The sequence below is a fragment of the Arabidopsis lyrata genome, assembly GCF_000004255.2.
Source record: "Arabidopsis lyrata subsp. lyrata unplaced genomic scaffold ARALYscaffold_2, whole genome shotgun sequence".
Taxonomy (NCBI): Eukaryota; Viridiplantae; Streptophyta; class Magnoliopsida; order Brassicales; family Brassicaceae; genus Arabidopsis; species Arabidopsis lyrata.
In genome coordinates, this window is record NW_003302554.1 from 604,618 (window position 1) to 617,120 (window position 12,503).

General features: G+C 36.1%; 3 protein-coding genes across 3 annotated transcripts; 2 read left to right on the forward strand and 1 right to left on the reverse strand.

Annotated features, from left to right (window-relative positions):
- Positions 1 to 4,076: 4,076 nt before the first annotated feature.
- On the forward strand, positions 4,077 to 6,376 carry LOC9322446 (methyltransferase-like protein 23). The gene is made up of 8 exons (XM_021035725.1): positions 4,077 to 4,465; positions 4,565 to 4,669; positions 4,825 to 4,911; positions 5,006 to 5,056; positions 5,248 to 5,341; positions 5,432 to 5,516; positions 5,633 to 5,835; positions 6,040 to 6,376. The coding sequence occupies exons 1-7, from the start codon at positions 4,382 to 4,384 to the stop codon at positions 5,790 to 5,792; spliced, it is 666 nt and encodes a 221-aa protein (XP_020891384.1). The 5' UTR covers positions 4,077 to 4,381; the 3' UTR covers positions 5,793 to 5,835; positions 6,040 to 6,376.
- A 190-nt stretch (positions 6,377 to 6,566) lies between these two features.
- LOC9322447 (BTB/POZ domain-containing protein At1g63850) lies at positions 6,567 to 8,975 on the reverse strand. Its single transcript, XM_002887888.2, has 2 exons — positions 7,991 to 8,975; positions 6,567 to 7,866 (listed from the first exon to the last, which is right to left on the reverse strand). Exons 1-2 carry the CDS (start codon positions 8,687 to 8,689, stop codon positions 6,919 to 6,921), a joined length of 1,647 nt encoding a protein of 548 aa, XP_002887934.1. The 5' UTR covers positions 8,690 to 8,975; the 3' UTR covers positions 6,567 to 6,918.
- A 2,009-nt stretch (positions 8,976 to 10,984) lies between these two features.
- Positions 10,985 to 12,480, forward strand: LOC110231037. Its single transcript, XM_021035727.1, has 2 exons — positions 10,985 to 11,799; positions 11,944 to 12,480. Exons 1-2 carry the CDS (start codon positions 11,036 to 11,038, stop codon positions 12,179 to 12,181), a joined length of 1,002 nt encoding a protein of 333 aa, XP_020891386.1. The 5' UTR covers positions 10,985 to 11,035; the 3' UTR covers positions 12,182 to 12,480.
- The last annotated feature ends 23 nt before the right edge of the window (positions 12,481 to 12,503 follow it).

A 12,503-nucleotide genomic window follows, 5' to 3' on the forward strand; every position in this document is an offset into this window, starting at 1 on the left:
TTTACATTACCTTTAGGTCTTCATTTGTTTCCGACTCGGGTTGACGAGTTGAGTTTAATTCTGTTAGAGGATGCTAATGGGACTGCGCGCCCAAGAAGTGTTCGTGTTTAGTTTTCTTTTTCTTTCGTTTGAATAAATGGTGGGAGGCATTGCTTCCCGCTCGCCTACCAAAAAAAAAATAAGATTTGGTCAATTAGGTTTATTAAAACTAAAAAACTCAATTATAACCTCAATTCCATAATGATCGAACATAGTCCAAAACTTCTCATTCAAAAAGAGTCTTTCTTTTACCCAAAAAAAATATATATATTTTACAAAAACCATTTTCTCCTTCTTTTTTCAGGTGCCATTTTCTATATTTATTGGAATTTAGACTATGATTAAGGTCTTCTAAACAGAACATCTAAGAACACTTGGCTCTGTGATAAACTCCTTGTCCCGCAGAAGAAAGTATACTACATCGTGATGGTAAGCCCAAACTGTAGAGTAACGTATCATTTGGAATCCTTGAGAAAAATTGATTCTTAAATTGATTATTTACCACACAACATATAATATAAGTTTTTGGGGTTCGTTTTCGGTTAATTCAAAAATCAAAAGTAAGAAAAAATGCGTTTTGATAAGGAAGAAGAAGAGAATATGTCAAAATTTCGTTCTGAACCTAGGTTTTACCAGGGGAAAACGTTTTCAATATTTAATTGAGGGGGTGTTATTAGTTTGTTAATTTGTAAATCCATATAAAATTTGAAAATTTCTATTAATTATGAAATCAAGATATATGGATTTTGAAATAACATGTGTTTACCCATGGATTTGAATCCTTCTATTTTTCTCTTTCAATTCCATTCAATTCCATTTAAAACATAATTTGGATTCTCAAATCCAAAAACAAATGACTAAACGAATAACATAAGATTTTAACTAGTATTTATAAATCATAGAATCAATAACACATGAATTTAATTAGGATTTTAAAATCAATGATTGAATAACAAATGATTTTTGTTTGGATTTCTAATTCCATATAAATCTATGAACCAATAACCCCTCCTGATTCTAAAATTTTCAAAATACGTGGTCTAATTTTTGTAGGACATAATTAAAAATAATAATTTCATATATTCGATTTCCATATTTGTAGATTTTGTTTCCTTATTTTTTTCTTCTCGATTTCTATTTTTATGGAATTTTGAATTACTTAGAATGTATTTTCTAATTTTAGTAGAACATATAATCTACATTATGTAGAAATATAGTAAAGTGTAGAATGCATATTATAAAAATTGTAGAACATAGAGTAATCCGTAGAATATATATTCTAAATTTTGTAGAAATAGAGTAAAATGTAGAATTCATATTCTAAATTTCATAGAATATATCAAATTTGGAATTCTGAATTTTTTAGAACATAAGTCAATTCTAAAACGCGTAGAACATGTACAATGTGTAGAACACATAATCTAAATTTTTTAGAACTTACACAAAAGTTAGAAAACGTTTTCTAAATATTTTAGAACAAATTTCAACTATCTCAAAAACTACCAATTTTCGACGAAATCGCAAAATTTCTTCTTTAACTCTTCTTCATTATTACTTGTCAACACGTTTTTCTAAAAAAAAATTTCTTAAAATTTCCTTAAATTAGATTTATCCACTTTTAAGGGTAATTTAGTCCTAAGAGACAATTTAGTAAAAATGGATTTAGATGGACAAATCTATTTCAAAACATCCTTTATTTCTAATTTTCCCAAAATAATTCAGATATCCAAATCCTATGGTTTTAGGTGGGATTTGGGAGAGTTTTGATATCAAATTCCCTAATTCACCAAAATTCACAAAAATCATCTCAAAACTCATTATATTCCAAGGCTTCGGCGATTGGAGACACGGAGGACGGAAGCGCCACTCACACACACGCACGACGGCACGAGAGCAATCTCCTCTAGGAATTATGGTAGGTTCTTCCTCTGTCCCATTTGATTCTTTCGTTGCTACTAACTCGAACAGAAATAATTTATGTAAATTCTATGTTTCCTCTGTTATTTCAGAGAAGAATCCCTGCGAGATCTCCAAGTACCTGCCTCTTCAAAGGTGCAACTCTTTTTATTTGTTACAGAGTCGGTTTTACTTCGATCTGTATTGTTGGAGATACAATCCAAGTCCCACATCGGAAGTTTGATGGGACAATCAAGAATATATAAAGGGTTAGGGCCAATCCACTAATTGCCAATTGGTTTTTAGTTGGAAGCCCAAAATTAGCCCAAATTTAACATGGTATCAGAGCCCAAGGTTCAAATTCTGGTGGACCTAGAAAAGTGGATACGGACATACCTCAAACCCGAGTAATGGGGGCCCGAGAAAGGGGCTTATTATCGGTCCGAGTGAGGGATCGAGGAGGTGTGTTAAGATCCATGTGGTCCTTGGATTGAAGGGGAGATTGTTGGAGATACAATCCAAGTCCCACATCGGAAGTTTGATGGGACAATCAATAATATATAAAGGGTTAGGGCCAATCCACTAATTGCCAATTGGTTTTTAGTTGGAAGCCCAGAATTAGCCCAAATTTAACATGTATATCAGTATATATGTATTTAGATATTCTGAATCACTTGGTACTTAGCCCATTGTTTTAACATTAGCTGTTTGAGTCTCCAAATGCCTTTCTTACTTCGAACATAGTTAGGAAGAACAATGTGATTCACTATGATTACTTAGAAATGTTACTTTTGTTTGTTGGTTTCTTTTTGCTTAGAGGGAGTTTTGTATGCTAATTTGCCACAACATCCCTTGATCGTGAGTGTTCTGAATTTTTGCAGATGATTAAGCTTTAAGTCAAAGGAGTATGTGAGAGAGACTTTTGCTTGGATGTATTAGTACTGGTTACTTTTATCAATGAAGGCATTAACTTCCAGCCACCTTGAAGAAGCAGCAGAAGCCTCTTGGCCAACCAATGGGAGTCCCACCTGGCGACCGCCCACGGTAATTAATCTTTGATGTCATTATTAGTGTACCTTCCTTTCTTATATTATATCCAATATGATGGGAGTACATTTCTGTTACCGTATTGATAAAGGTTTATACATATTAGGAAAAGCTATTATGTGTTCATCTGGGTCTGTGAATATATGTAAGTGTTTTTGTGGCTTTTATTATTGTTCTGCAGTGGTCCGCTTCGTTTTGAGGGAGAGAGGAGGTTTGGTGACAGAGATGGATACTGAGGAGTTCCTAGATATCAGCCTGCTTTCAGGGTATAGTCTCCGTCCTTTGGTACTTGTTCTGTGTTTCGTGTCATCTAGAAAGGAACTCCTTAATGGTTTAGTTACAATCTATTGAATCTGCTGTGATATATAGCTTAGATTGTCTTCAATTTATGAAAGTGTATTGAACATCCGGTTTTCTTTAGTTATGTGGTTGTAACTTCCTAAAAATTATAATCATACATCTGTCAATTATCTATGAACATCCAATCTTTGGCCGTTCCTGTAGGTTATGGTCTCAAGTTGATAGCTCTGTTTGAGAACTTAACGAGTCTTGAAACCTCTATGGCTTAATGTAGCATTTTCCTACTCATTTGATTGTTTACAAGTTTGGTAGGGACGTTTTGGATCTTGAATGAAATTTTACTGTCTTACACTATCCCGTGTTTATCCCTAGGATTCCACATCTCACAAATCAATTATAACAAACACTTGCAGGTCCAACCTTTCAGCACTTAACATCAAACGCGACAAATTTGAAATCGCTCTTTGCTTCTTTTTGAAACATCGGTTGTCGAATAGATAATAGATTTTGAAAAAGCTTAAATAGCCAATAATCTCGGTGGTCATGTCCGCATCTTCCATCCGGCTTCATCCCTTCGTCCCCAATTTTATGTAAAAAGCACTTACTAAATTACTTTGTTGGGTTTTCCCTTTTTATGTTTGTTTTGTATGACTCTTTTTATCAAAATGCATTCAAGGCGAAAAAAAAATAATAATAATTCAACGAAAAAATAATTACGGAAACTAAAAAACTTGAATAACTTTTTATGAGTCTATTTTTTTTTTAACAAAAGAAGAAAAGAACAAAAAAAAAAGGGAGCAAAAAAGGCACTTTAATTTAAAATGATAAAAGAAGGAGAGTGCTCATTTGTCGTAACAGGCTGAGCGAAACACTCTTCTCGCATTAAGCGAGTTTTTTAACCACTCCTCATTTCCCCTTTAACTTGCCTGAAGGATCATATTTTTTAATTTCAACCTCTGATCCGTTTTATAGCCAACTAATCATATCCTTCCCTTCTCTACTAACCGATGTGGGACAACTTACAATTTCAAATTTCTCTTCTTCAGTTTTTTAAAAACCCTAATTAACTCTTCGCGGAGAACATTTTCAAATCTTGAATATGACAACGACGACGACGATTTCCCAGCATGATTTCTATGGTGATGGAGATTCGGAAACTTCAATTTCTATATCTGTTATTGAGGTATTAAGGTCTGACTCACGAACAATGGCGATTTATAATCGAGCTTCTTCTTTCGCGTTTTGTTTTTCATCGTTTGTTTGTGAACTTTTGTGTGTGTAGAATTTGAAGGAAGAGTATGGATTGTTTGTTTGGCCTTGTAGCGTTATCCTCGCTGAGTATGTTTGGCAACAGAGATCTCGATTTCGCCATTCTTCGGTTCTTGAGGTTAATTTCTTAGCAACCACTCTTTGCTAAAAACCCTTGATTTTGAATTGATTACAGAATTAAGATTTGTGTGATTGTACTATGTGTTTGAGCTAATGAATCTTAAAATTTTTTTAACATTTTCTTAGACTTGTGTTGATGAAATTTCTTTGCAGCTAGGAGCTGGTACTTCCTTGCCTGGTTTAGTAGCTGCAAAGGTTGGGGCTAATGTCACACTTACTGATGATGCAAGTAAACCAGAGGTGTGAAATTTAAGTTATTGTGCTGAAAAGCATTTTTTTTATTTGGTTTAGAGAATATGAGTTTATTTGTTATTTTGGTATCATATATATGCAGGTTTTGGACAATATGAGAAGAGTCTGTGAGCTTAACAAGCTGAACTGTAATGTAATGTATACTCTTCTTCACTTTGTTCTTCAATTTTATACTGGCTGAATTTATCATATTACCCAGATCGAATCATTATATGTTGCATATGTAATTCCCCCTGTAGATATATGCTTGGGTTCGGATTGCTATTTACATTTGAAATTCTGTAGAGTTTGCTTCTATAACTTCTTTGTGGTTGTCTATTGCAGGTGATGGGTCTCACCTGGGGAGTCTGGGATGCACCGATATTCGACCTGCGACCTAACATTATACTTGGGGCTGATGTTTTATATGATTCAAGTGGTTAGTTTCATTTTTATTTTTGGGTATTGGCCTTTTCTTTTCCCCTTGTGAATGAGTTGAAATCTAAACTTGGACCTCTCTGTTGTTAAGCATTTGATGATCTCTTTGCGACTGTCTCGTTTCTGCTCCAAAGTTCTCCTGATGCAGTTTTTATTACCACATATCATAACAGGAGGTACACATTTCTTATTCTTTCGTTCTTCCCGCTCGTCTATTATATTATATATATCCGCAACAGATTTAGGGTGACGATTTCTTCCGGATTTCATTTGTTCAGTTTTGATTTTGCAGTGGGCATCATCTAATCGAGTTCCTGATGGTAAAATGGGGCCTAAAGTGCGTTAAACTTCTAGATGGCTTCTCATTCTTGCCCTCCTACAAGGCTTCTTTACTTAGTGGAAACATTCAGTTGGTTGAGATCGTATTGAGTTCCAAGAATCATGAGCTTTAGACTGTAACAACCATCTAAGTGGATAACAACCAAGATCAAAGAGGTATAACATTTACTTCATTGTAAGATAATCCATAGTTACTCTACTATAGAAAGTGATAAGCAGGAAGCTCTGGACAGGGGAGCTTAGTTTAATCAAACTCATATACTTAGTAATTCTTTGCATAAATTCAAATATACTTCCCAAATAGATCAACTAAGAGCTTGGCACATTCAAATCTTTCTTAACCCTTTGATTTTGTTTTAGATACCACTGTTCTTGATGTATAAAACTGAGCAAAGTGTTGTCGGACGAAGACATTAGCGTCGAGAGAAGACCTGATACCTTGGTGTGTAAGCAAGAACTGAGCCTTGCGTTCCTTGAGACTGCGCATCAATGGACATTTACAGAATCGAAATGTGGCATCAATGGCTAGAAGAACAATGTCGTTTTGGGTTACAATTATTGATGTTGCAGATAAACAGCAAGCCAACAATGGCATCGTTTAGTAAAAATATAGAATCACATTCATAGTTCAAATGTCTAATCCCTTACGTGTAAAACAAGAAAATGTAATTGTTATATTTTAGAACCTTTTTCTTTATTATTCATAAATTATAATCTGGTTTGCACGACAATTTGCATAGAACCGAAGATCAGAACACACAATTTTACATCGTGCGTGTAGAGATTCCCCAAAATCCACTGTTCTCAAACAACCTTCATCTCCGATGATGTATGCTACGTTTAAGCCGTCCCTAATATATTGTGTGCTAAACTGACCAAGATTAGAATCAGAATCAAAACCGTACCACAAGTAGAGAGCATAGAGACGTGCTTAACTAGAAAGATCCTTCTTCTAAGACACATTGGAGATTCAGTAAAATTAAGACAGATGTACAAAAAGGTGCTCCGAGTCATCAAAATGAAAACTACTTCCAAACGATCAAGTTCATGCAAAACTTGTATCATACTAATTCTAACCGCGGTCGAGGTATTAAAATCCGATAAATCTTACACACCTCCATTCATCATTGCCTTCACTTTTGGATTAAGATTCATATTCTTCTCATTGTGTGATCCTCAAGAAACAGCGCAAAGGTGGCTGGGGAATAAACACAAGGTTAAACAGACCTGAGAGATCTCTTAGGAGTTATCAGTGGCTGAAGCTGTGACCCTTAGCCGGGGAGGCTCTTGACTCTGTTCTTTCCGTCTCCAGAACGCCCGTCTCCACCAAACTTCGAACCCTCTCTGGATATTAGGACAGTCTTCATTAGAGTTCAAGAACCGATCAAACCAAGCTAGGAAAAACTCTTGTTGCCAAGCAAGAGGAAGAGTCAGAATGGTATTGCTTAAACCGTCCTCGATTAAATACCTATCAAGCCCTTTCGAAGCTCTCCTCATCCACCCAAAATCATCATAGAAAGGTGTCAACCAATTCCTCAACAGCAAACACCTCACTTCTTTCGGTGTCAGAATTTGTCCCTTTCCAATTCCAACAAAGATCCTTGCTGTTACTCTGCTAATCTCAAACCTGTGAACAACAGGGACCTTAGAATGCACCTCGGATAGCTCAGAGAGAGAAGCCCACATCACAATAAAATCCTCTGCGATTTGTCTATCTATCAAAATATCCAAAATCCAATGCAGATTATCTGCTTGTCTTGCTATCTGATCTACATTCTCCAAATCCGACTCTGCTGCTTGCAGAAACTGCCGCTTAAGCTTATGCAAACACCCGTCACAAGCCAAGTACAACGACTCTTTCCTAAGATCATTTCCAGACGAGTTCTCTCTAAGCATTTTGGAAACAAGGGTTTTCATGTCACGCCTCGCTTTCTCATCTTTTCCCTCAAGAACAATATGCAAAAGATTCAAAAGCACCTCATCGTTGCTCCCACCGTTACTCCCGTTACTCCCATTGCTAGCTTCTACAGAAACCCTTCTCAAAACTTCCGTCGCCCCAACGTTCTCAAGGTGTAGCTCAGACAACAACGAAGCAATCCTGTATTCTTCATCTTCTGACCATGGTGCTGCTTCCAAGTACTCCAGACATGAAAGTACTCCAGCATCAAACCCAATTGCTGCTGAAACCTGAGAGAACAACAATGGCAAATTGAAATTGACAATGTGATTGCAAATATTGAACACCAGCTGATCCCTTAATTTGCATACAAACAGTTAAAAAATGGAGACTTTTGAGTCTTTCTCACAATACCTTCAAAATACCAAGAACCCTAGAAACGTCCTGCCTCATCATCTTCTTCCTTAGATCTCTACAATACATCAGCATCAACGTCTCAATATACACCTCAACGTCATCACAATCTGAGATCTCAACAATGTACGGAGAAGACGACGGTGGCAACTGCTGCTTAGACCATCGATCCGACAATTTCATAGCGAAAAATCTACTGTGAGCTACAAGAATCTGCCTATGCACACACATGGTGATACTAATCCCATCTTTAGAGCTCAGAGTCAGCTTCACATCACTCGAATTCGGATCATTGAACTGATTGCCGGGGCTCCGAATCACCAGAAGATCCGAAATCCTTTGCATCGCAAGCGCTTGCTTATCCTGAGCTGAAATGACGAGATGAGTCACATTCGTCGTCCTCGCAGCCGTAGCAGCCGCCGAAGAAGACGATGAAGACGACGACGGAGATGGAAGCACGCCGTTATGGATCTGAACCGGAACTTTCCCTATGGTATCAGCTTCACTAGCCATCATTTCGAACAGCGTCGGACTTGATCGTGTCTTGTCGAGCATCGCCGGAGGCAGCGGAGGAGACATCGGATTCAAAAGACCCGCCGTTAAAGCGGAGTTGAACTTAGTGAAACTCGAAGGGAAAGAAGAGTCACGCGGCGAGCTGTAGCCATTCGCCGCCGTCGTCGTAGCCGTAGAGTAATCCATGACCGGTGGAGATCCTTCCGGATCCGAAAACAAACTCGGAGTCGGGTCGGGTTGAAAATTCGGGTGCAGACGACTAGACGAGAGTGAGAGCGGTGATATCACTTCAGAAGAAGCATAACCGTTGAGGAGAAGACGGAAACAGGGTCGGGTTTACGGGTCAAAAACCGGAACTTTAAACCGGACCCGAGAACCCGAGTTGTTGTGAGTCTCGTGATTGTAATTGATGCCATGAGGCATCGACAGTGCCAGGAGTGATAAATGCACAACGTTTAGAATTTAGTGCAGCTTTTTATTTTATTTATATAAAATGTGTATATATTATACTTTTCGTGATTTTTTTTTTTTAACGATGGGTTTATCGTTATCGCTGTGGATATTAATATTATAGAGCTTTGGTACTAACAAAGATGCTCATTGTTTCTCGAATTAATCATTATCACATTAAAATTTGAATATTTAATTATGTGTGAGCAGTTCCATAGAGCTTTTACTTTTGGTTCTATTGATTTTATAAAAAAAATATACAATTAAAGTTTGGTTTTAGTTGGGTTAAAAATTAAAAAATTTAGTTTGTTATTACAAATAAAAGATATTTTTGGAGAGGCAAAAAGTAAACTGTTTATCTTGTCAAGAAGCGAGTACAAATTTCAACGGATTTTGTTTGTAGTGTGGGCCAAAGCCCAAAATGAATCATGAGCCACGCACGACATTGTGATGACGACTTTTATTTTGGTGCTTGTATATACTGTGTGGAGACAATCATTCTTTCACCAACATGAATTCTTTTTGTTTTATTCCAATCTCATAATAATTTTTTGTTAGAGTTAATCGTATTAAATGTTTGTTTTGGGTTTGATAATGATTGGTTATAATTTGACTTTAAAAGTTCTTGATATCAATCAACGAATAAATCAAAGAAAGGGATGTAATGGCTATGATCGGTAACCAATTTTAAAGCTGTACTTTTGTACAGCTTTGACAGTTATCACAAAAATTTTATGAAAAACGGTACACTATAAAAAAAAAAAAACTATTTTTTTGGACAAAAACAAAAATAAATTAATACGGTTACGGTTAAATACTGTTACGATTAAATACAGTTATAACAGTTACGGTTAAATACGGTTATAACGGTTACGGTTAAATACGGTTACGGTTACAATGGTTACGGATAATTATTGTTATAGTTATTTGATGACTACAATACGGTTAATATCGGAGGCGAAATCTTACGAGTTACCTAACTTATTATAATACTTTTCATAAAATCAAAAAATATGTTACAAACCAAATTTTCTTCATTTCGAGCAAAATAACAGTATAACATATTTGTTTGAGAAAAATACCATTTTTTATAACGTAGATTTTTTCATATGCAGTATCATTTACATTTTTGAAAATCTTAATCTGAATATTCGATAATTTTTTTTGCATTATATGGAGTTACAATTATATTTTAAAGTTTTAACTATGCGGTTAATCATATAGTTATATAACGGTTTTCATATGTTTACCGTTAATTAACGGTTACGGTTAATATATTTTTTAACTGTAACTAATTATTTTTACGGTTACGGTTTTTAACCATTTTATACGGTTACGGTTGAGAAACGGTCCGGTTACGGTACAACATATGGTTACGGTTAGCTTTTGGTCATGCCTAGTAAGCATGACCAAAAGCTAACCATAACCGTATTTTGGATCGTAACTAGACCGTTTTTTAACCGTAACTGTATAAAACGGTTAAAAATCATAACCATTCACCGTAAAACTAAATTAGTTACGGTTAAAAAAATATACTAACCATAACCGTTAATATACCAGAAACGTATCAAAACCGTTATTTAACAGTACGATTAGCCGCACGGTTAACCGTATTATTAACCGCATAATTAAACTTTATAAAATATAATTGTAACTATGTATAATGCAAAAAAAAATCTCGAATGTTCAGATAAAGATCTCCGAAAAAGTAAATGATACAGCCTATGAAAAAATCTCATTAGAAATAATGGTTTTTTTCTCAAACAATTATTTTGAAATGTTATATTGCTCAAAATAAAGAAAATTTTATTTATTATAGGACTAATAAATTCATATTATCATTCTAACAATAAAATATTGTTCATTCTATATAATCTTAATTTTCATATGTAATTATATACTAAAGTATATTTCTATATAATTTTTTCTTTATTTCTAAATTCTTAATATTATTTATTATGTGTACCGCTATGATGTTTCCAATCAGAATAAATTTTTAAAATTTGGGCTGTTAAATCGCTATCTTTTGCTGGGAGAGCTCAACTAATTTCTTCAGTAATTTATGGCACAGTGAACTTTTGGATGTCTACTTTTATGCTACCTAAAGGGTGTATCAGAAAAATTGAGTCTTTGTGTTCAAGATTTTTGTGGTCTGGGAGCATTGAGACGCATACAAAAGCTAAAGTAGCTTGGTCAACTTGCTGCCTACCAATGAATGAAGGCGGCCTTGGCTTCAAAAGATTCTCTGTTTGGAACGCCAAGTTATGTCTCAGATTAATTTGGCTCCTTTTCTCCAACAGTGGATCCTTATGGGTCGCTTGGCAACACCACCACCATAAGCTGGATTCTTATAGCTTTTGGGAAGTTAAGCAAAAGATTAGTGACTCTTGGTTCTGGAAGGTTTTGCTTAAGCTTAGAGGTCTCGCCCGAAAGTTCATCAGCTGTACTATTGGCAGTGGTACGACGGCTTGGTTTTGGCACGACAATTGGACACCCTTTGGTTCTCTTATCAATCACTTGGGTGACGAGGGTCCGAGAAGCTTGCGAATCCCGCTCAATGCTAGGGTTAGTGAGGCTTGTAACCGGTTAGGTTGGGTTCTTGCTCCGCCACGATCTGCTCAGGCGGTGAATCTTCACATCTTCTTATCAACTATCAATCTTCCCAGCTCCTCTACAGCATATGACTTTTTTTATTTTGATGACAAGCCTATTAGTAAGTATTCCTCAAGTAAAACGTGGGAGGCTTTAAGGCCGAGAGAGTCAGCTAAGGACTGGGCAGATTCTGTTTGGTTTAAAGGCTCTACTCCCAGGCACGCGTTCAATTTTTGGGTTGCCAATCTTGACAGGTTACCTACTCTGTCTCGCCTAGCTTCTTGGGGTTTATAGGTTACAAACCGTTGCTCTTTCTGTGCTGCTACAGAGAAGACCTAGGATCATTTGTTTCTGTATTGTCGTTTCTCTCTTGTCATTTGGGACTCCATTTTGTGCAGGATAAGCCAACCATCTACTGTCTTCACCAGTTGGTCAGCCTTGTTATCTTGGGCAAAGGCAGGCAGCGTTTCCTCTCCATATACCCTTCGGCTGCTGTTAACTCATGCCCTTGTCTATAATATATGGAAGCAGAGAAATAACCTCATTCATAACCAAGTTGAAGTTCCGCCGCTCACTATTTTCAGAGATATTGACCACCAAATCATTAACTCTATAACTGCCAGGAGGACTCGATAGAAGTTCAAAAACCTCATGGCAATGTGGCTCCACTAGTGGATCCAGTCTTTCCCTACTCTTAAGCTTAAATCTGTAAATGTTCCTTGTTTTTTATTATTTTTTTGGCAAGGAACATTCCTGTTTGGTTTTCTTTTGTAACACCTAAACTTTCATATATGTTATTAACTTTTTAGCAAGAAAAAAGAAACAAACATTTGAATTGACAGTGATACTAACTTGAACCTTGGACTCAAAGCCTCATGGGCTGAATTACATGGAGTATTAATACCCATATCTTCTGGCCCAGTTTTATTCATATGGTATGTCTAACGAATAGCCCAAT